We start from the raw sequence: 25,717 nt of genomic DNA on the forward strand, positions 1-25,717 counted from the left end.
AAAAACTTATAGATCATTTACTTTCTTTGGTATAGGAACAATGGAAATAGCTGTCACATTCTCTGATGTCAGTTTAAGGTCATCCCCAGCTAAGAATATATCCTATATGGTCAATAGAAGGCAGAAAGGAGAAGCATTTTCAGATGTTACATTTTAACCCAGCTTTTAAAAGGGCTGAAAATTTGATGTATGCTCCTGCTGAGTCCTTCCTGTGACTACTATGAGAGCATGCTAAAAAGTAATGCCTCTGAACTTTTTATGTGAAAACTCTCAAATATTTTTAAATAAAACGAATATCACTAACATTCAAGATCTTTATTCTTCATGTCTACCTATTTGTTTCTCAACATAGTCACTGTGGGGACGAACATATTTGTCCTAACAGGAGACCAGCTTGTTGACACGGTCACTGTACATAGTTTGACTTTTTTGGTGGAGCTATAATCTCACCTCTGCTTGGACCTGTTCATCACTATCAAAGTGAAGTCCTTGAAGGAGTTCTTTAAATTTTGGAAGCAGAAGAAAATCAGAAGGGGCTGAGTCAGGACTGTAGGGGTGGATAATCAATGACAGTGAACCCAAGTGCTAGATTGTTGCAGATGTCACAGCACTCGTGTTGTCTGACATTATCATACTGAAGGAAAGGGTGCACCTCATATGGATGAATTCTTTGAATTCGAAACTCAATTACAGCATGTTGTTTGTCACACACTGACATAATTATATTACACACTTCTGTGTTATACACTATAATTTGAAGCCCTCTAGAGGCAGAGAACTGCAGTTATGTAAGAATGAAGAATAAAGATGTAGAATGTTAGTAATGTTTCTGTTTTACTTAAAAACCTTTAAGAGATTTCACATAAAAAATTTGGAGGCATTACTTTCCAGCATGCCCTCATATATCACCCAGATAATTTAAGCACTGTGGAATGCTGGCAATTATGTGTCCTAGAAATTTCTGGATGATTGTTGGTCTGCAAGGAAAGCAAAAGGTAACCTGTTATACTGATAGAGACCTAAAGGAATATTTAATACCAAAATGGCTTTCGAGGCCTCATCCAAAGGATGTCAAAAACAAGCATCTGAAATATCAATCTTGCAGAAGCACTGACTCCCTGCCATTTCTGAAATAATTCATCAGGACACAGAAGTGGGTAGAAGTCCACAATCAGTTACACATTTACTTTTTTCTGAAGTTCCCACATGGGAGTAACACTCCACCTAGTTTGTGAGCAATTACTAAAGGTGACACTCATCTGTTATTAGGAATCAGGGACAGTAATTTTAACTCTTTGAAGCAGTCCAGTTCTACTTTAACCTGATCCCACAAGCCTAAAGGTATCAGGCAGACTCTGAACAAGTTTGGTCCTCTGAGTGTAATGTGATTAAAAAAAATTAGTAGCCAGTCCCTGTCCTGTAATAAACAAGAGAGTATATTGTAGATAATAACTCCAGTTCTGCATCTGGAACAGTACTGTGGATTGCTTGCACCAAGTGTTGGATAGAATACACATCCAGGTTCAAAATATTTTCCACAGAAGGTTCTGCTGCTACAAAGAAAGGAAGGGTTCTGGTTACCTGCTTATATGTTAATTCCAGAACTACCTGACCTGTTATAGGAATTTCATGATGAGCAAAAGTCAACAGCTTAGTTGGTACTGATTTTAAGGGTGGATACCCTAAACAGAGATAAGCTTGCTGATCAGTAATTGAGACTGAGTCCAGTATCAAACAGGAGTAAAATGAGAATACCATGAAATGTTGCTGACAGAGTAAGCCAGCATTGTACTACCCTGGACTGTGATGTCATTTATTTTCATGGTAGCACTTGACTGGTTATGGTGCAGCTGGTTCTGACAAACACATTCTATGTGACACTGGCTAAAACACTGTTCACAGATGTAATATGGATAGCTAAATATAGCACATTGAGAAGAATGATGAGGCCAACAGGGTAGCCTGCATAAATGTTGCCGAGGCTGGGTGGAAAAATTATTATGATGTTGGGTTTGATTCCCATCTGGTTGAGTGAGAGCCACTCCACTGCCACCTGTAATTCACAATATTTCTGTAATTTCACAATCAGACAGGCTAGATCATACCACATTTGCTGATCAAGGTGATTTCAGTCTCTGTAAATGGTAGCCTGAGCTGCTTGAGAAATCTCTAATGCCCTAGCAGTACACAAAATTTCAACTAAAATATGATTGTCTTAACACTAGAGCACACATTTTACTGTCCAGTGCAAATATAAGTCATGTATTAATGATTTTGAATGTAGCAGGCTACAAGGACGTGCAAACTTACATTTCCTACTGAGATCTTGTAGATCTGCGATCCATGATGCATAACTGTCTTAGGTTGCCTTACAATGTTGCAGAAACTCTAAGTGAGTGTCCATCACATGCATTTTGCAAAAAATGTTCACTTAAAAGCAAGTGAAAAGTGGTGATGGGCAACACTGATGGGTCAGATCAAGAGACGAATAATTGTACAAGATAATAGACCTGTTGGTTTACAGAAAACAAAAGACACTATGTCACTCAGGGCACTTAATGTCACTTGCCTGGAAATGAAATGCTAAATGCTTCTAGTACATGTCATAGTAGTCTTGAGCTCCACTGAATGGCTGAAAAGCCGTAATTTCTGGAAGTGATTGTAGACATGCCTGATTCATCAGTGACTGTATGAGTTGGGCTACTGCTCAAGCTGTCATTTCCAGGGCTTGACAAACTGACATTCATTATGGTTGAAACACTCAGAAAAGTGGCCTGACGAGTCCTCTTCTGGAATGAAGTGTGCTGCAATTCCAAAAAATTACTCATTGCCACTGTTTTAACAGTGTTTCTTCAACAACCCAGACTTTATTCAGTGTAACTTATTTACAATCAAATCACGAAAACCAATACTTCTTGACTCTTCTGGAACACACAAATCAAGAACTCTAGGGTAGATACCTGTTAGTTAATACAGTACTCTGAATGCTTGTTGAATAACTCATACATCACTGCTGGAAAACAGGAATTGTAGGTTTAACTGTAAAACACTCAATTATAATCCATGCTCTCAGTGTTCTTACATGCTGTTAGTTTGTTCACTGAAAACACAATTGTAAATTGAATGGTGAATGAAAACCATACTGCATTAGCCAGGAAGGCAAATCCATGCAGTGTCCAAATCTTTTCAGTTGGTAACAATGTCCAAATTACTGTCTAGGAGAGAACCATGCAGCACAGGGTTGTCTTCAATACATGCATGAGAGATCTTGCTGTAGTCTCTGGCTGGTTGACAAGGGAAGATGTTGTGGTCTGCAGCAGCCCTTAAATCTGCCACATTGTTTTGCCACGTGACCTGTCACTGGTGAATGTGTCCTTCTGGGCCGTGCCTAGCTTTGGCACCTAGTGAACTTGCTGGATGAATGAAGAATTATATCTAGTCATCCACTGGTATGTCGACTGGGATTGCTTGGTTTTTCTAAAGTGAATCTGAGATACAAAGTTGGATATATCTTAAATCATGAAATTTCTCTATAGAGTTTATTTGCAAAGCTAGCACCTTTATGTAAATTATTTTATTGAGGGAAAGTCATTGATGAAAACTGCTAAATACAATGACTGTGTTCGCAGAACCTAGGCCATTGCTGAGTAAGATAAATACAATACAGATTATGTAAGCAAAAATGTTCACCATGATAAGTAGCACATGACACGATGATACAGAAATCTTGTGAATTTATATCACTTTCTATCACTAGAGGTCCATCAAGCAGTCTGTAAGCAAAAAATTGTAAAACAAATGCTCATAGATATTATTAATTAACTTTTTAAATGTGAGTTCATTTATAAGAAAGTGCAGAATAATGACAAAATGATTGAAGTCAGTCAACATTTCATCTGTGTCAACAGACACCAATCTATAATGTGTTAAAATGGTATACATACAGTTATTTGTTCTACTTTTGTTAATGAGTAGGTATCAATTTATTGATAAACTTCATTATTATTTAGTTTCTGGCACTCATTTTAGTGTCTGTGAGTTCATTCTTCAGTTTGTGAATAGCAGCCCACCATTCTTGCATATCACGTAACTTAGTATATGTGTGTCTTCAATTTTTCAGTTCCTACATCCTACAGTAGCATGCCTTATTGTTTATTAACTTGATACGATAGCTTTTACTTTTAAATAAGTATTATATATCTCATTAGTAACTAATATATCATCCATTTTCCTTTTATTAAGAAGTAGTGTCAGAAAATATACTCTAAGGAATTACATACTCACAACTATGATTTTTAAGTGAGTAAGCATCATATTGTGGTGCATAGATGGTAGGCTTATGTGTTTATGAATGACTATTAGTATTGAAATACTTACCACAATTAGCATGTTAAATGGTTCACAGTGCCTACGGAGCACATTCACTGCAGTGCTAAACACCAGGACACCATTGTCAGACAGAGCAAGTGCCTGCAGGTAAATGGACATACTGTTTGTAACCAGACTGGGTGACCGCAGTGTTAGAAAAGCAATTGTATTCAGCACCAATCCTGTGAAAAATTACCCCTATGTAAATTTAATCAATTATGTGCAAATTATGATACAGAAAAAATACTCACACATATGTCATTCCATGCCTCTCATATGAAATTGCTTTCATGAACATTGTTGCTTTGTATTGGTTTGATAGTATTACTATAAGTAACGATACTGTTAAACACATGCAGCTCCAGTGTGAGAAACAGAAATACACTGCAGAAATGAGTAATTACAAATTTGCACAAATGTATCCATATTACTGGGAAAAAAAACATTTATTTCTTATTAAAAGGGATCACACTCTGCAGTAAAGGCTTAAAAATATCATCTCATTCAAATAAAGATATATCAAATGGGAGGTTATGGTCTTTCATATCAAGATGTCTCCATTTGTGTCCATGGTTAAGGTTGTCCTATGGGAGTAAACATGTCCCATATATAATGTCAACAATAGTAAGCGAGTAAATGACCAATGGAGAAACCATATTTATCATGCTACAGAGAAGGCTTTAATATTGACAGCTATATGTTGTTGGATGTTGCCTTACACGTTATTGGAAGAGTGCTCTGGTAAGATGAGATCAGTCTCTGCAAGTTTTCTCCAGCAGTGATTGACATTGTGTGTACTTTCCATTAACAACAATTGTAAGCTACATTACTACTTTGTAATTCACCCACAACGCTGCTCTGACATACATGCTGCAACATGGCCTGAAATGTAATATAGTCTCAAATGTATGAAGCCATAACTGCAAATCAAGTTAGGGTTGGGATTCATCTAAAAACAAGATAAGTTACTGATCTACAGACAATCATTTTGGTTCATGCTCCCATTGTTGCCCTACACAACAATAATCCGGTATCTACTGAGTTATGTTTACTGTGCTTATAATAATCTGTAAAGTGATTTAATGGCTACCAAATTTGCTCATTAGTCACCCTCAACACTGAAATAAAAGCTGATATTAAATTTAAGTTTTTTCCTCAGCATGCATTTTTTGACAGCAGTAACTCAATATTTTAATAAGTTATGTAGGGTGCTTTAATATTCCCCTTACAATCTTCTAGGACTTGTAGAGGGGACTGAGCAGATTCCATTTTGAACTGAAACCCATGTCTGGAAACATGCCATTTGCATGGTGCAAAAATTTGACAGCATGTCGGTAATGTGACCACTTTTACAAGTAATTTATTAGGTATGACCCAGTACATCATGTTTTACAATTCTACTCTTTAATAACCAAAGAAACAGCAAGGAAACTTAATATTGATAAAGGCAAAAAGCAGCTCTTCCATTAACATGAGATCCAGTGGATTGTGTCAGTGTCTTCTGCAAATGCGTGCCCAACCATGTTGCTCAAAGACTCACAGACATGTGAATGAGGCTCAAACCAGGTCAGAAATGGGACACATGTCAAATGACATCAACCAATCCAATGTAAGCAGCCCCCCCCCCCCCTCCCACAATAACTACCCTGTTGCATACCTATGAAGCAAATATATTTTTAAATGGCTGTAGCATGGAATCAATACAGTAACTTTATTACATGAAAAAGCATAAGCACACGGGAGACAAATACATATGACACAACACACAAGAGGCTGGCAGATTATTGTGCTCTGGCCTATAAAGTCATTAGTTCTAACAGGGGGTGGGTGCATACAACTTTGGTAGTTACAGCACTCCTCTTCCTTTCTAAAGAAGTGAACACCATGCTCACATCCATTTCTTCTGTTGTCAATGCCTGTTGTTGAGTCATGCAACACACTGCCACTAGTGCTTAAGGCCAGAAATGGCACAAATGCAGACAGGTGCACTGCCCACACCCCTGTGAGAAACAATATGGCAGGACAGGCAATGTCAGCATGTATTCAATTTCCACAACTGAGTAAAATCCCAGTGAAGGAGGCCATGGCAAATGCAGTTGAACAGAGTTGAACAGGCAGTGTAAGTTGTGATGGAGACGGCAGCAGCAGAGGTGTCGGCTTCAACAGCATCGGAGCTGGAGTCCCACCTTGGCCACTGACAGCAGAAGGGGGCACCCACAGCAGAGGAGACAGTTTTGAAGGCATTGGCAGTGGTGATGGGGAAGGCGAGGACATCAGCCGTGGGGTAAGAGATGGCCGGGCAGATGGAGAAGAAGGTCATAGCTGATCAAAATGTTATGATATCCTCCCCTCAGCAGTGAAGACGGTGCAGAGGCATTCGCCAGGGTGACTCTTGATGACTGCTGGCAACCATCTCGGTTAGCGACCAAAACCACAAGCCCAAAACAGCTGTGCCAGGCTGGGAGCATTGTGGTGCTAGTGTCGGCAGATGTTCTGGCATCAGTTGAAGTACATGTAGCAGATTAGGGGGCTGATGGCTGCGCAACAACTCTGCTGGACTACTATCTCCAACAGGGGTAAACTTACAAGAACTGAGCAACTAGTCAAGAGCCAATGATACATCCGTAATGTATATTTTTGTTTGAGTCTTAAATGTCCGTACTAGTCATTCTGCTTCCCTGTTTGATTCAGGGTGGAAAGGAGGAGCCATGCCATGGTGAACACCAATTTTTTTACAAAAATCTTCAAATTCCTGGGATATGCACTCGGGGCCATTGTCTGTAACCAACATATATGGAAAACCTTCCATTCCAAATATTTTTGACAGAGCTGAAATTGTTGTCACCACAGAAACAGACAGGCAATGTACCACATATGGAAACCTAGAATATGCATCAGTTACAACAAGCTGGTAGAAATTCTGGAAAGGTCCCACAAAATCAATATGAATTTATTCCCAAGGGCGCTGTAGAGCTGGACACAGTGACAAAGATGCACGGGGGGGGGGGGGGGGGGGGGGGCTGCCTGATAGGTGGCACACTTTGGGAAAGTTGCAGCAACTTGTGCTATTTCTCTTTCAATGCCTGGTGAAAAAACATGTCTGTGTGCTAACACTTTTGTACTTGAGACATTTCAGTGGTCCACACATAGTAAATGCAAAACCTCACACCAAAGGACAGACAGGACAACAACCCAGGGCGTGGTGTCCTCTGTAGGTAAAAGCAGAACTCCATTCCAAACAGAAAGACAATTTCTTAAAGGATCAGAAGAATAGCCCAGATTTTGTCTGGCCAGCTGCATTGCACAAAAGAAACAACTTTACTTAAAAAAGGATCCATGGCTACTGCATCTGGAATTTCAGTGTTAGTAACAAGAAAACCATCAACAACATTTTGAGCTTCCAGGTCTAAATGAAAACAAAGCATGCATGATTGATCTGATGCTGCTGCATCAAATTTAAGGTTTTAGAGGCATACACAGCAGGGCACTCTGATCCATCTGCATACTTATGAGCAAGGACAGTGCCAAAGCCAAACTGAGATGCGTTCATATCTAACACAGGGTGCTGGCCTGGCTGAAAAGTGACCAAACAAGGGACCAACTGTAGCTTAGATTTCAACAACTTCAATGCGTGGTCACAAGCTGGGGACCACTGGAAAGGAACATCTTTACGTGATAATGCATGGAGTGGTTGTGCCTCAGTAGCAATGTCCAGTATGAATTTGTGATAGTATGTAGTTTTGCCTGTCATGCCTTGATAGATGTGAGGTGTGGCAATGTGGCAGTAGCAGCAATGTGCTGGTGCAATGGTTTAATGCCAGCACATGACACTTCAAAGCCCCAAATTAATAATAGATGGTTGAAGAAACTGTGTCTTGTCCAAACTGCTATTTAACCCTGCAGACTGTGAAACAGAAAACAAAGCATGAAGGTTCTGCAAATGTTCCTCTGTAGAGGCACCACACACTACTATGTTATCTAAGTTGTTGATGCAGTCTGGAACTGAAGCAATAACTTGTTCCAGAAAGTGTTGATAAGTAGCTGGTACACTTGCCACATCAAAAGGCAAATGCTGCTGTTGATAAAGCCTAAATGGCATATTGATAACTAAAAGGTATTTAGATTCCTCATCTACCAGCAAAATAATGCCCCCCCCCCCCTCTTGCAATAATGCTAACAGCTTGTCAGTGTGTGCAAAGGATAGGTATCAATGATTGACTGTGAATTAACTGACTTTTTAAAACCACCGAAGATGCGTAATTTATCTGTAGGTTTTTTTACCATCACCAGTGGTGTTGACCATTCACTGGAAAAAAATAGGTCAAATAACATCATGGGACTGAAGATGATCTACTCCTGCTTTTACTTGATCCTGTAAAGTTACCAGTACTGGGCGGGCCCAGAAAAATGGGGTGGGATCACTGTTTTATTGTAATATGACCCTGAAATTCTGTCACACATCCCAGTCCTGAAGAAAATAAAGAGGAACATTCAGCACAGAGACCATCTAACTGTTGATTGTAACTTGATCAGAAACCAAATGCACTTCATCATTGCCGGTGAATCCAAAATGTTTAAAAGCACCCAAACCAAATAAATTTTCAGTGTAAGTATTGTCCACAACTAAGAAGATTAATGAATGATCCACAGCCTTTTAATCACAGGTGCAGAAAACTGTCGAAGAACAGGATCCTGTTTTTTGTTATCACTCACCAGCCTCTGTGACACTGAAGCTGGAGGGGCAGAACCCAACCCACATAAGTTTCAGAATTCACCAACGTTGCTGCTGCACCTGTGTCCACCTGCATTCTCAGTGGTTTGTTAAACGCACGCACTTCAGTGTATAACTTGCTTGGAGACACCGTCACTGCCAACACACTGTCCACATCCATGTTCATTTCATCCTCACTCAGGTTCAGAAGAGAGCTACACCCGGAAGTAATGAATCTGTTTTTTATGGCACTGATTAGAAATTGCCAAGTGCTTGGCACTTGTATGGGCATGAAGGCAGTAGAGTACAAGGCTGTTGCTGTTGTGATGCAGACCATTGATTCTGCAAACAACAATTACCTATAAGATGCTGTGACATCTTTTGGGCTGCTGCAATAGCTTCTCTGTTCGCTTGCAAACTGACTGAAGGTTGGAAGGGATAGAGACAGTGATTTCTGAAACTTTGGACCAGGCTCCTATAAAACTACCTGCAGCCCATGAAACCTCAAATAACTATGTTTAATACTTCTGTAAGCATAGGATTTTCACACTTTAGAGCTCACTCTTGAACTTCCCCATCAGGAGCAAGATATAGGACTGCATCTCAAACCACTTGATCTCCATAGGATTCCTTAGAACACTTGTCACAAAATCATGATGATGACTAAGTCCATGTAGTTCTGCTGCCCATGCCCTGTACGGCTGTTTTATCTGCTTTTGTAAACAGTAAAACTCCACATGAACAACAATAACACAAGTCCATTTACACCGATAGGTAGAAAGTAATTTACACATGTGATCAAATCAAAGACTTGGAGATTCTTGTAAGGGGGAGAGCTGACACAACAACTGATATACATAGGGTGATATCCACACAAAAAAAAAGAGCCTCGCACAAGTTTATGTCTTTTACCACAATGCCTGGAAATGTTGTCACAGGTGTTTTTTGTAAGCATCCAAGTCATCTGCTGCATCATCGTATGCAGGGAACAGTGGCACATATGCTATTGGCAGGGCTGCACGTTGTGCCAATTTTCTCGTTAAACTGGAAATAGTAACTGTTAGTACCTGCTGTTGCTTGAGAAGGGATTTAAACACTGCTGCCATGGAAATTAAAACTCAAAGGACCCTTGACTGAAGTGGAACACGCTGAGTCAAATACCGTACTTACTTCCAAAGTGTTCTACCCAAGAACACTGTACTTTATTACATGATATAGCAAGAGTACATGAATGACAAAGGACATACAACAGACAACACGTAAGAGGCTGGCAGAGCCTTGCACTCCAGCCTATATAGTCATTAGTTCTAATAGGGGCTGAAGCCAGCAGGTTGTGCATGCAACTGCTCTCATACTGGCAAGCCAGGTGGCCTCTAGTAGCTGAATTAAGCACAAACACCACGTGCAAACTGTGAAGTGGCGCACACACAAATTTGGTAGTTACAGCAGGTATATTTCTGGACATGGATTCCAATTCAAAATATTGTCTACTCCATCCCATCTACAAGTCCCAGAAGTTTGTAAGAAGAATTTTAGAGCACCCTATAGAAATCAGAGGATCAACAAATGTGGGGAGAATTAATTAAAAAAACACCCACAAAAATATAAAATAGTTCTCTGTGTTAGATTTCACAGAAGCAGAGTGAAAAGGCTTTTAACAGTCTTCATGAAATGAATGTTGTCTTAACATTTCTTGAAGACATGATATCTTCAAGTTTGATTATGTCAATATATCACAAAATTTACTACCAATCTGGACAGAAACTGTAACAAATATGCAAATATTATAGTTTCACATGCAAGCAAAGGTAGTTGTTCAAATCACTTTCTTGGTTACCAAGGTATGAGTGAAACAGTGGTAGATGAATGTAATGGCATTAAAATCAGAATAGCAAAGTTAAATTCAATAACAGTGATGCTATTGTACTATAAAAAACTGGATGGCTGGAATGATTGAGGCAAGGGGCTGGGTCAATATGAATTCTCCATCCAACTTATTACACATGTTAAAATGGCATGTCTGAGAACTAGAGTAGCCACATACATTTTACGATCCTAATTACCCCAATGTGGACCAAGTGCATCCTACTAAGACACTGGACTTACATTTGAGAGGAAAATAGTTCCAGTACCTGTATGGCTATTCTCAAAGAGATCTTTCATAGACTCAAAAAAATCATTTCTGGTGAATGCTTCGATAGTTCCTTCAATAAGGCTATAGTTTATCAGTCATTTTCCATCCTCATCCAGTTGAGTTATCACTCCATCTATAGTGAGGTCAGTGATGATAGTACATTAAGATTCCTTCCTTCCTTGAAACCAACCACAAATACAGTTTTTCTCATATGAAAATAACATATTTCAAAATTATAGCATATCTAGTCATCACATATTTCCTATGCAATAATAGCTCAGAGAATGTACAGCATGTTTTTACAATCTTAAGTGGAAGAGAAACTCTCCATAAATCAGTTCTATTTTGAATTTGTGGTTTACAGATGCTCATTATATTCCCCATCTTCTGTATTTCAGCAATAACAAACCTACACTGCATACAGCCTGATTAGGCTGTTGATATGTCATTATGGCACTGCCATGTCCTATCAGTGTTACTCAGAAAGGAGAAAGGACGAGCCACTCATTATTAGGTACCTGGTTCAAATGTTGCAATTCAATGTTGGAAAAGCTTATACAAATTTTCGCATCTTTTCCACATACAAAAATGTGTAATTAGGAAGCTAAGCTACTTCCAGTATTGGTAGGTACTATGCATGAGTGCTGGTTAACATAAATTTGACAGTACTGGCATGTTGTGGAAGCTGTGATGCTGCATTGCGGAACACAGGCTGTGCACTCAAGCAGAAGTTTTCCTACCAACCCAACTGCTGTGGACATTGACTCGTGTCCTCTTATGGCTTATTGGACCATGACTATTTCTGTGAATAGACAACAATATTTTCCCATCTGTGTTTATTTCTTAATTACTGGTTATAAGATGAGAATGGAGGAGGGAATAAGCCACAACCTCATTATCATCAAGATATGAGATAGCGTCCAAAAGTTCCTAAAATTTGAATTCTGCTTTCAAATGGCCATGACTACACTGAAACAGCACTACATGGTTGCCTATACACCATTGTTTAATCAATGTGTCAAATGGCTACAAACTGAGTTGTTTTGGTTATTTGTTACTGAGCATATTACCACTGTCATGTTTCCATGAAAAGCAAATTGAATGGGTGAAGATTTGATGCAGAGGACTCATAATTCGAAATGTAATAATTTCTTTGAACAAGATAACACAGACACAGGGGCAGGACTCCATGAAGCAGGAAAATCAGATTGTTGAAAGGGTCACAAGATTGCTTGGTAAACATAAACTTCCTGAAAAACAAAACAAAAGCAGCACCAGGAATGAAGATTTGGGATGCTGAGCTCCACTACCACTCTACCACTCACAAATGTTGCAGAAATGCATCTGAGGGCATGTTCATGAATGAAACTGTGACCGCATGGTGAATCACTGACAAAGCTCTATATGATGCCTCTTAACTCGATATGACATGTCTTAATTCAGTGACACAAGTTTTGAATATAAGCCAACAGAAGATTTATTGGATGAAATACCAGTACTAGCTCTCCAGTCATAGAAAGATTAAGATATGAGATTTCATACATAAAGATTAAAAATTAAAGCAGCATTGTATCCAGAATAAGAATCATTTCATGGGATATTGAAAATGCCTAATAAGTCAAAACTGGTATAGCCAAAGAAATATTCTGTCTGAATATTTGAATATAATAAGTTCCACTAGCAGTGAGATTATGATGTGAAGCAATAATCATTCCAATAAGCTGCACTCTGATGAGGGTACTCATTGCTTTAAGTGAAATAATCAGATCAGTGCACTTTAAAATTAAATGCTCCTATAAGATTACATGCTCCAGGTACCACACCATTGGCAAAGCTAATCAAAAAATGGTGTGGAGTTGTTTCAATTTTATTCCATGCCAGCAATGATTTGAGTGTCTGTCAACAAAAAATCATATTTAGATGACACAAATATGACATGACAGCACCTTAGGCTTATACATTTGCATGCTACACTTCTACGAAAAACCAGGGCAAGGGAAGCAAGAGATAGACAGTGTCACACCAAATTATTTAGGAAACTTCATAGCAGATTAAAACTGTATGTGAGACTGGGGTTTGAACCAGGGATCTTTGCTGTTCATGAAAAAGTGCTTAACCAAATTATTCTTTTTCTTTTGCTGTGTGAAATACAATTAATTACAGTGTTGTGCAAACAATGATGCAAAACTTAAGCAACACTAACACATTCTTCAAATTATTACATTAAGCAAGGAATGAATTTAAAAGTTTGAATCCCAATCTGGCACACAGTTTTATTTGCCCTGTGAGTGAGCAGGTGGGCTGTTCTTTCAGCAGTGTCTGAGCATTCACATGTGGGTAAGACAATGCTACATCTACATCTACATCTACATACATACTCTGCAAGCCATTTTATGGTGCAGGACAGTGGGTACACTTTACCAGTTTTCTTTCCTGTTCCAATGGCAGAGAGTGAGGGAAAAACAACTGTCTATGTAACTCCATATGAGCCCTTATTTCTCATATCTTATCTTCATGGTCCCTAAGTGAAATGTATGTTGGCAGCAATAGGATCATTCTCCAAACTTTCACAATAGTCTTCTATGAAATGAATGTCTTCTTCCCTCCAGGGATTCCCTAGCTCCCAAACTATATCCATAACACTTTCATGCTGATCAAATCTACCAGTAACAAATCTAGGAACTTGTCTCTGAATTGCTTCATTGTCTTTCTGTAATGTGACCTGGTGCAGATCTCAAACACTCAAGCAGACTCAAGAATAGGTCGCACTAGCATCTTATGTGCCGTCTCCTTTACAGATGAACAATGCTTTTCTAAAATTCACCCAATAAGCCAAAGTCAACCATTCACTTTCCCCACAACAATCCTCACATGCTCATTGCATTTCATATCATTTCACAGTGTTATGCCCCGATATTTAAACAACTTGACTGTGTCAAGCAGGGCATTACTAATGCTATATCCGAATCATATGGGTTTGTTTTTCCTACTTACAATTTTCTACTCTAAGAGTCAGGTACCATTCATCACACCAACTAGAAATTTTGTCTATGTTATCCTCCCACTCTACCTACCAGATCATTTATGCATATAGAAAATAGCAGTGGTCCTATCACACTTCCCCGGGGCACTCCTGATGTTACCCCTGTCTCCGATGCACTCTCGCCATCGAGGACAACACACTGGGTCCTACTACTTAAGAAGACTTCAAGCCAGTCAAATATCTGGAAGCCTATTCTGTATGCATGTACCTTTGTCAAGTCTGCCATGGGGTACAGTGTCAAATACTTTTCAGGGATTTAGAAATATGGAATGTACCAAAGGCTTTTTGGTCTCTATGAAATTTATCACATTCAATTGCTCTAGAAAACCGATGTTTAGGATCTTGGTCTCTAAATTTGTGGGTCTGTTCTTTCACCATTCTTGTATATAAGAGTCTCCTGGACTTTTTCCAGTCACTTGGCACTTTGCATTGGTTGAGAGATTCACAGCAAATGTAAACTAAGTAAGTGGCCAATGATGTAGAGTACTGTCTGTAACACCAAACTGGGATTCCATCCAGACCTGGTGACATATGTTTTCAACTCTTTCAGTTGTTTATCTAAGCCAGGGATGCTTACTACTAAGTTGTCCATATGGGATTCTGTGCCATGGTCAAACAACAGAATGTGTGTACGATTCTTCTGCATAAACAATTTCTTAAATATGGAATTCAAAACCACAGGATTTCTTTTGCTATCTTTTACTGCCAAACCAGACTTGTCAATGAGTGACTGGATGGAAGCCTTAGACTTCCTTAAAGATTTTACATAAGAGTAGAACTTTTTTGATTCTCCGCCACACCTTCAGCCAACGTATGACAATGGTAGCTGTTGTATGCTTCATGCGTAGATCTTGTACACAGGTGCATGAATCTCTATTAATCTTTGCCTGCCATCATTTATGCATCCTCTTTTGAACTGAGAGTGCAACAGCCTTTTCTTCCTCTGCATTTTCCAAATTTCATTATCAAACCACAGTGGGTCTTTTCCATTCTTAATCCACTTACAATGCATATACTTGTCCAGAGCACTGTTTACAGTCTGTTTAAACTTTGCCCATAATTCCTCAATGGCCATCATTATGGAACTAAATATTTGCAGTTCATTGTCTAAGTGAGATGCTAACATTGCATATCTGCTCTTTCTAGCAGAAAGAATCACCTAGCCCTCTTCACTGATTTGTTAACTTCCATAACCATAGTCGCTATGATGACATCATGATCACTAATCTCTGTGTCTATACTGATGCCATCGATAAGGTCCAGCCTGTTCGTAGCTACAAGGTCCAAGATATTTCCATTGCATGTGGGCTGCCAAACTATCTGCTCAAGACAGTTTTCATGTTCAAAGATACTTCCCAAGACTGTCTGTCTGTCCGCCCTGCAATGAATCCATACAAGTCCCAGTATATATTCGGTAGATTACAGTCACCACCACCTAGTATTGCATGATCTGGGTATTTTTGCACAACTGACTATAGACTTCCTTCGAATGACTCTATAACTGCAACAGCAGAGTAAGGTGGTTGGTAAAAACATCCAACAATTAACTTGGTTTCACCTAGACCTGTTACACACAGAAAGATAACTTCACTATCACACTCGGTTTCAACCACAGTAGCGAAAATATTTTTGTCAACTGCAATGAACACTCCCCCTCCTATGGTGTTTAATCTGTCTTTCTGATACACTTTCCAAGACTTGCTAAATATTTCAGGGCTTTTTACTTCACGTTTTAGTCAGCTCTCAATCCCAAGAATAATTTGAGGTTAAGAACTTTCCTGGAGGACAGTAAATCTGGAAACTTTGTTACAAATACTTCAACAATTAACTAATAAACTTTTTACAGTTGAACTGTTTTTACTCTGAATGTGGTCTGATTTCCCTATATGCATTTGGACTGCTGAGTGTTCATGAGAGTACCTCAAACTACCGCCTAGCCTAAAAAGACCCCATGTGGACTCCACAAGGACTCTGCTACCAGAGTAGCTGCTTCCTTTGTACAGTGCACCCCTGATCTATCAAGGGGAGCCGTACAAACCCCCATCTGACCGATAATGCAGGTCCATAAACCTGCAGCCAAGACCATCACAGAGATGACAAAGGCTTTGGTTGAGACCATCTACTCAGCTCCAAACCGAAGGATCCGGATCGACTCTGGGAATGATGATGCAGATAGTGAGCTCTACTCACACCCAGCATGCAAGGCCAACAGTCTTCACCACCTCTGCCAGTTGCCTGTAAGAACTGAGGATGGCTTCAGAACACATGCGACAGGGATCATTGGCACTGACATTAAGTCACAACTTGCAGACGACTGCACCCTGTACACAGGCAAAGCCATCTCCACATCTCGGATGAGGCCCCACAGTAGACATATCAAGTGCACATTGTCTTTCTTTCCAGCCTGGAATGCTTCTTCCTAAGGGGCTCCATAATACACCTAACACCGGAGCTCCCAGTAACTAGCAAATTCCTGCCCATGTGTTCCCACTCAGACCCTGCTGAAGCAACGGCCACCTGTTCACTCACAGGATGAATAGGCAAGGCCATATGGCCAGCCTTTACATTGGTCCTCTGTCTCAAGCAACATGAATGCATTACCACTCACCACTCACCCTGCAGGTCCACCACATTGGGTACACTAGAATGTGCCTTGGCAGTAGAGCCCTTGGGCAAAATAAGCAACACCTGAGGTCTTCCATGTGACACTCCAGAATCTACTCACTACTACACCCTGATGCAGTAGCCCAAAGGTGACTGATTACAGCCAAAACCACATTCAACTGTTCATGAATTGTAGGTAGCTCCTCCTATGTCCACACTCAGCACATCCTACCCATCCTAGCAAGAATAACTGAAGAGTAAAGAGCAAAAGTTGGCAGAAACCTAGATAAGCAACTTGTTATCCTTCTGATGTGCAACAAAGGTATGCTGATACCTCAGTGAACTATGTAGCTGGCTGTACAGAAGAAATGACAACTGAGCTACAGAGTGCCTGAATTTATACTTAAAGCTAACAAAAAAAGGTGAGTCTCAACCTTATAAATACCAAAACACGGAAGCAATAAAACAAGTATATACTATCAAGAAGAGACAGGAAAAGCTAAATACATATCTTGATGCACTGGAGATGTGCCACAGATGATAGTTGGCACCGAACTCAGTGGCTAACTATGCTAATTACAATGGTCACTAGTCTCAAAACAAACAGCTGAGTAACTACTGGGCTACTGACTAATTGAATATACACTTACAAAATGCAAGTTTAAACTCTGACAATCTGAGACTTGAGTTCTACTGAGTATTTACTATTTACAAGGGTCATGGAATCAAGTTAATAAAGTGGCACTAGCGATTTCTGCAGCAGAAAACTACACTAGAAAGTAAACTCACCCAAGACAAAGGATCAAAAAATACAGAAATTCTTGCAAAAAAAAAATATTATATATATATATATATATATATATATATATATATATATATATATATATATATATATATATATATATATATATATATATATATATATATATATCAGGACTGGGGAGAAAGCCAATGTGCACTCGGTATGACTGCGGAGGACCTCATCTGAGATGTGGGAGTGGCTATCGGGTATGTAGGGTGCAGTCATCTCCAAGTTCTGGCTCATGTCAGTACCAATTATGGCCAGTTGCATGGGTTCCAATGTTGTCCTCAGTTCATACATGTAGTTGGCAGAGGTGGAGAAGGCTGCTGGCCTCGCGCGTGGGATGTAAGCGAAGCTCACAATTTGCAGCATTGTTTCATAGTTGATAGGTGCCTTTTCATTTGGAGCTGAGTGTAGGGTCTTAAGCAAAGGTTTCATTGACTCAGTGACAGTCATTGCTGCAGATTTCTAGACCAGCACTACCAGGGGGTGACCTGTAGGACTCCCCTTCAAATGTCAGATGTGCACTACAAGGAAACAGTTACTTTGGGTAGCAGAGTACGTGTGGAGTGCACATGGGTCTTTTTTTAGGCTAGGCAGTAGTTTGAGGTACTCTAATGAACCCCCGCCAGTTGATGCACAGAAAGAGAAGTCAGACCTCATTCAGAGTAAAGGCACTTCAAGTGTCAAAATTGTATTGGTGAACTGTCAAAGTATTCATCACAAAGATTCTGAATTTATTGCCCCCTAGGAAAGTTCTTGCACTCAGATTATTCTTAGGACTGAAAGCTGGCTGAAGCTGAAGTAGAAAGCTTTAAGATATTTAGTAAGTCATGGAACACATATCGGAAAGACCATAGGAGGGGGAGTATTCATTGCCATTAACAAAAGTAGTGTGTCCATTGAAGTTGAAGATGACAGTGAAGATATCTGGTCACATATAACATGTCTAGGAGAAATCAAGTTCATTGATGGATGTTTTTATCAGCCACACTATTCCACTGTGACAGTTCTAAAGTCAGCCAAAGAAAGTCTATGATTATTAGTGTGAAAATATCCAGATTATGCAATAGTAGTTGAGGCAACTGTAAAATACCAACTGAAAACTGTCTTAAGCAGCTAGTTCGGCAGCCCACAACAATGTAAATATCTTAGACCTTGTAGATATAAACAGGCCGGACCTTATCGACACCAGAACTATGGAGGTGGAGATTAGTGAACATGATGTCATTATAGCAACTATGGCTACAAAAGTTAATAAATCAATTTAGAAAGCTAGGAGAGTGTTCATGCTACAAAGAGCAGATAAGCAGTTCTTTGCATCTCATGTAGATAATGAATTAACGTCACTTAGTTCCAGTAAGATGGTTGTACATGAATTATGCGCAAAGTTTAAGCAGATTGTAAATCATGATCTGGAGAACTTCGCATCTAGTAAGTGGATTAAGGACAGAAAAGACCCACCGTCATTTAAGAATGAAATTCAGAAAATGGTTCAAAAGAGAACTCATAAATGATGACAGACAAAGGTTAGTTGAGATTTGTACATATGTGAAACGATATTTGCATTAAGCATACAACAGCTATCACCATCATATCTTAGCAAAGAGCTTGCTGAGAAGCAGAGAAAATTCTGGCCATATATAAAATCATTAAATGGGTCTAAGACTTCCATCTGGTCACTTGTTGACCATTATGGTGTGGCAGTTGAAGATAACATAATGAAAGCCAAAGCTTTAAACTTCACATTTATGAACTCATCATACCATAGTCTCACCATGGAACAAACTCCTGGATGGACGACATAGTAACAAGCATCCCTGACATAGACAAACAACTGAAAGTGCTGAAAACACTTCTGTTTTACAATGACTACTCTACAGCACCAGTCCAGTATCTTCCTTTCATTTATAATGAACCCCTCACCCAGTGCAAAGCCCCTTTGTGATTGGAAAAAATAGAAGGTGAGTACTATATATAAGAAGGGTAAAAAAACAGACCCACAAAATTACAGACCCATATACTTAACATCGGCCAATGGTCTTGCCACAGTTGTAACACTGGTTCCCATCAGATCACTGACGTTAAGCACTGTCTGGCTGGGCTAGCACTTGGATGGGTGACCATCCAGTCTGCCGAGTGCTGTTGGCAAGCGGGGCGCACTCAGCCCTTGTGAGACAAACTGAGGAGCTATTTGATTGAGAAGTAGTGGCTCACAAACTGACATACGGCCAGGAAAGCAGTGTGCTGACCATGTGCCCCTCCATGTCCACATCCAGTGATGCCTATGGTCTGACATAACACGGCGGCCACTCAGCACCATTGGGCCTTCATGGCCGGTTCAGGAGGGGAGAGAAAGTATATTTAACATCAGTTTGCTACAAAATCCTTGAATATATTCTCACTTGGAATACAACAAATTATCTTGAGACTGAGAAGCTTGTGTCTACAAATCAGCACAGTTTTAGAAAGCATCACTCATGCGAAACTCATCTTGCCCTTTTCTCACATGATATAATGTGAACTATGGATAATGGGCAACAGGTAGATTCAATGTTTCTAGATTTCCAGAAAGCATTTGACATGGTGCCTGGCTACATACTGTTAACAAATGTACAAGCTTATGGAATAGGTTCCCAGACATGTGAGAGGCTCAAAGACTTCTTAAGTAACAGAACCCAATACATTTCCCTCAATTGTGAGTGTTCACCACAGACAAGGGTTTCATCAGGCATTCCCCAGGGAAGCGTGATGGGACCACTATTATTTTCTAAATACGTAAATAATCTAGTGGATAGGGTGGACAGCAATCTGCAGTAGTTTACTGATGATGGTGAGCTGTATGGGAAGGTGTTGAAGCTAAGTAATTGTAGGAGGATACTAGATGATTTAGGCCACATTTCTAGTCAGTGTAATCAAAAGCAGCTAGCTCCAAATTTAGAAAATGTAAATTAACCTAGTTGAGTAAGAAAAACAAACATTTAATGTATGGTTACAGTGTTAGTAGTTCCCTGCTTGATACAGTCACATCCTTTAAATATCTGAGCATAACGTAGCAAAGCAATATGTAATGGAATGAATATGCAAGGATTGTGGTAAGGAAAGTGTATGGTCAGCTTAAGTTTAATAAGAGAATTTTAGGAAATTGTAGTTCATCTGTATAGGAGACAGCAGGTAGGATGCTATTCTGAATTATTCCTGAATACTGCCCAAGTCATTAGGATCTGTGCAAAGTCAGATTAAAGGAAGCAAGTCAAATGCAGGCTGCTTGATTTGTTACCAGTAGGTTCATACAACACAGAGGTGTTATGGAGTTGCTTTGGGCACTGATATGGGAACCCCTGGTGGGAAACCAATGCTCTTTTTGAGGGACACTACTGAGAAAATTTACAGATTTTTCATTTGAAGCTGATTGTGGAATGATTCTACTGCCATCAACATATGTTTTGCGTAAGAATCACAAAGATATGATTCAAGAAATCACAGCTTGTATGGAGCCGTATAGACAGTTATTTTTCACTCAGTCTATTTGTGAGTGGAACAAGAAATTATTAGTAGTAGTACAGGGTACCCCCACCACACACAGTATGGTGACTTGCACAGTATGTGTGTAGATGTAGGTGCAGTTGTAATCCACTGAAAAGTTTCAAATCAGCACACACTCCACTGCAGGTGAACAATCATTCTGGGAATTACTTAGAAGTTTATCTGAAGAGCATTCTTATAGGGAAAAACATTGTATTAACACTCATCAAACATGAAACAACCTTTATTCTCCTGGGAAACAGAACATATAAAACGTGAACAGTTTTGAAGGGGATCTTACAGCTCCTTACGAAAACTGCTGCAACTCTCTGAGGGATGACATTACTGTTGTGATCTTCAGTCTGAAGGCTGGTTTCATGCAGATCTCCATGCATGTCTATCCTGTTCCATTATCTTTACGTCCACATAATTACTGCAACCCTCAACTGGAACCATCCTCCTACTGTCAAACCTCGGACCTCCTCTACAAATTTGCCCTCCACACTCCCTTTCGCTACCAAATTAACTATTCCTTGATGCCCCAGGATGTGTCCTATCACCTAATCCTATCTCTTAGTAAAGTCGTGCCATAAATTTATTTTTTCCCTAACTCAATACAGTACCTCATTGTTAGTAAATTGATCTGCTAATTAAACCTTAAGCAATCTTCTGTAATGCCACAAGTTTGAAGCTTCTCCACTCCTCTTGTCTATACTGCTTATTGTCTATGTTTCATTTCCATATAGGACTACACTCCAGACAAATACTGTCAGAACATACTTTCTAACACTTAGGCCTACAGTTTTATTTGATGTTAACAAGTTCCTGACTTTAAAAAATGGTTTTCTTACTGTTGCCAGCCTCCATTTCATATCTCCTTTTTTTGCCATTAACAGTTATGTTGTTCTCCAAATATCAAAACTCATATACTTGTTTTGCTCTCTCTTTGCTAATCTGACTTCCTCAGCATAATCTGATTTAATTTGTTTATATTCTGTTATCATTGTTTTAAGTTTGTTGATGTTGGGTTTGCAACTTCTTTGCAAGATACTCTGCATTCTTGTCAATTGATCCAAGTCCTTTGTCAACTCTGACAGAATTGCACTGTTATGAGCCAACCTTAAAGTTTTAATACCTTTGCAAATTTTGTCTTGGTTACCTATATTACTTACTCTGCATAAATATTGAACGCCACCTGTCTCACTACCTTCTGAACTACTGCTTCTGGTATCCTTTTCTATGTATGACAGCTGTAACTGCATTCTGTTTTCTGTACCAGTTGTAGTTAGTCTTTTCTTGCCTGTATTTTATCTCTACACATTTCAAAGTTTCAAAGAGTGTATTTCAAGGAATATTGTTGAAAGTTTCTTTCAAAATCTCCAGATGCTATGTGTATGAATTTGTCTTTCTTCAACATCTTCTGACATTGTAGATACAGTAAGTTTCCACATGTTCCAAAATTTTTCTGAAAATCAGTCTGAACTTCCCTCAGTTCAGTTTGTAGCAGATAATGGTGAATGGTAATGGACCATTAACTACGTTTTCCAGTAGAGAGCACAACGGCGCTAAATTTTACTCAAAGCTTTTGGTTATGAAGGCAGGGAAAGATTTATTTGAAACTCATGTGCTTCAAAAGAATCACAGACATATCTGGCTATGTGTATGAGGCTCCTTATTTGGAGCAATGGTTATGTCACTGAATATACACAGCACCTAAAATAGTTCCATTTAATTTACTAGCTACTTTACTTTTCTGTGTGTCTGCACAATCTACTGAAAACAACAACATTACTGACAAAACCACTGCAGAACCTCCATAATATTTCACAGATGGATAAGACGGTCTTGATTGTACATGTATCCTGGTGTTCTCAAGACACAAACTCCTCCATTAGGTAATGTAATAAAGTAGACTCACTGAACCACACAACATGGTTTTGTCAGTCATCCAGGTTGTACTGCCTTTCCATCACTGAAGCATCTTTCCTTCTGTTTGCATAGTTTGCAAGATGTCTGTCAGTGGGAGCTTGATGTACATTTTGCTTATGCAGTTCTCAGTGCATAGTGCATAGATGTAGCGTTCTCTGGACATGTATAAAGCTGAGCATAACTATTCACGATAGTGATCTTAATAGAGATACACATTCTTTTTTATATCCCCCATCTCCATCAGCACATTTACTTATCATTCCATTATGATTAACAAAGTCTTCCCAAGAACTCTATACACTGTCCAACATGAGATTCACATGGTAGAATTTTGATTGTTGTCATGGATGCACAAAGAACTACACAGTAAGAATCTAAGTTCATTGAAAAACTATAACAGCCTTCATGATGAGTAGATCATCAACACACTAGCACACCAAAAACAATTCAAAAAATGTTATAGCAGAAGAGGAAAATAACAGGCAAAAGTCAATAGGTTACAGGTGAGTGAGGATGGAAGCTTCAAACATGGGGCATTTACACTAGGTTGTTCACATTCATTTGCTCAGCCCCAGTAGATCCAGACAGTGTAATCACTACAAAGGTTCAAATATTAAATATGATTCTTCTCAGTTAATTCCATGTTCCATAGATTATATTCACGACAAACATTAAGATGTGGAACATGTCAATAGAACAAAATAATGTAGAGATAATTAAAATATAGTTATATGTCAACATGCTGGCCATTTAAAGATTTGTGAGTATTTATTGTTCAAGAACCCCTCAGTGGTATAAGAGTTGTTAAGGAGAAACAACTTGAATCTACATTTGAAAACACTTCTACTGTCTGTAAGACTCTTTTTCCATGAGCAGATTATAAAAGAATATGATAATAGTAGCTGTGTATTTCACCCCTTTCTGTCGTAAAAGTTAGATTCAGTGGAATTGGTGGCCATCACTATATTTGGTAATATCTCTATTCTTCTCAAACAGCAATGGATTACTAATATCAAATTTCATCAAAGAAAACATGTACAGATAGGCTGTTATTATTCCCAACTGCTGAAAGAGATGTATGCAAGATGTTCATGTCTGAATACCATGCTTACTTTGTTCATCTGTGTTTCTTTTAGTTCCCATATTCAAATTATGAGAAAGCTTGTGTGCTGTGATATGTAAATAACATAGGATGGCTAAATTTAAATCATAATTTTTTAAAAAGTTAACATGCTTTTGGATGACCAGTTCTGTTACTACACGCAACAGAGAAATGTGTTACATAGTTAAGGTTCAGGAAGAGTGCAACTAAAGTACATGTGCAGCCATCTGCATTTAAGTTTTCCATGAATCATTTAAGACTAATACAATGATGAGTCTTTTTATAAATACACAGCCAATTTCCTTCAGCATCCGTACTTAATCTATGCTTACGCCTTGTTTCTAACAACATTATTGTCAACAGGAGGTCAAATCCTAATTTCCTTCCTTTCTCGAAGAGTCATAGGTTTTGCCCATCTCTCCCTACTTTCTCATCACTGATAGATTGAGCTAGTTTTTAAATTTCAGGAAGGTTCAGCTTACCACTTCTAATTTGAGGATGGCAGGAAAAGCACATGAACTTCACACCACCCTTAGATTTGAAAAATGCTTTTAGTAAAGTAATGTTTACCCATTTCCATTTGTGTTGCATTTACTACTAGTGATAGACACTCAACAAGTGCTATGACCTAAGGAACAGCCAAGAATAGCAGTGGGTAACCTTTAGAGACTGAGATCATTAGCCCACTGATGTGGAGGAGGAAACAAAAACCACTCATCATAGTGGGAAACTTCTGGTCTCCATGACTGCTGGAGTCAGGGGGTGGAAGCTTTCTAAGGCTACATCCATAGAAATGGCAACCACACAATAAAATGCATTTGATCACATAGGTGAAGTGAAGGTGTAGCCAATAGGATGGAAAGTACGAAAGTGTTCATCCAGCAGTCTGTGAGACTAACGTAGCTGTGACTATAGCACTGTGATTCAGGAAGCTGCAGTAAACAGTGGCACTCTAGGACTTTATACGTTAATTGTCATTATTGCAGTTGCTATTCAGAGTTGAATCCTGATTTTGTAATAGGCTTTTGCTATTTGTAGGGTCACGTATCGTTGGCAATGTCTCATAATGCAAATTCATTGTGCGTAGTGACAGGACCATCCTGTTGATATGAAGCCAGCATTTGAACACAATGAAAACACAAAAAGATTGCCTACCATTTTACAAAGGGCACCATGAAGAACCAGTATAGTTGATGCCTTGATATTGTCAGTGGCTAAAACTTAATGGCTGTTCCATAGCTGCAATAGTCTTAACATGTCAGGAGGTGTCAACATGAGGAAGTGATAAATGAGATGGATGGAAAAAGTATCTATTGAGATAAGACAGTAGTTAACAGTGAAATAGTATTAGCAATGAGAAGGGTTCAAAATGTGTAATGACGAATATTTTTAGTCCTAGTATTCAGTTTTATTTGTGTATGGAGATGAACTACATTCACAAGAAAATGAATTATAAACATTATGACCACCTGCTTAATATCATGTTGGTCCTTCCCTGA

The 25,717-nt window shown here is 39.1% G+C and overlaps 1 protein-coding gene across 3 annotated transcripts in view; it reads right to left on the reverse strand.

The window, feature by feature from the left end:
* The window catches only part of LOC124555545, a 336,715-nt gene that overhangs the window by 42,535 nt on the left and 268,463 nt on the right, over window positions 1–25,717 (reverse strand). For all 3 annotated transcript variants that reach the window (XM_047129501.1, XM_047129499.1, XM_047129500.1), the window contains one exon: window positions 4,378–4,550. In XM_047129501.1, the coding sequence (XP_046985457.1) occupies window positions 4,378–4,550 (173 nt within the window). The remainder of the gene's footprint in view (window positions 1–4,377; window positions 4,551–25,717) is intronic.

Source organism: Schistocerca americana, chromosome X, assembly GCF_021461395.2.
Source record: "Schistocerca americana isolate TAMUIC-IGC-003095 chromosome X, iqSchAmer2.1, whole genome shotgun sequence".
Taxonomy (NCBI): Eukaryota; Metazoa; Arthropoda; class Insecta; order Orthoptera; family Acrididae; genus Schistocerca; species Schistocerca americana.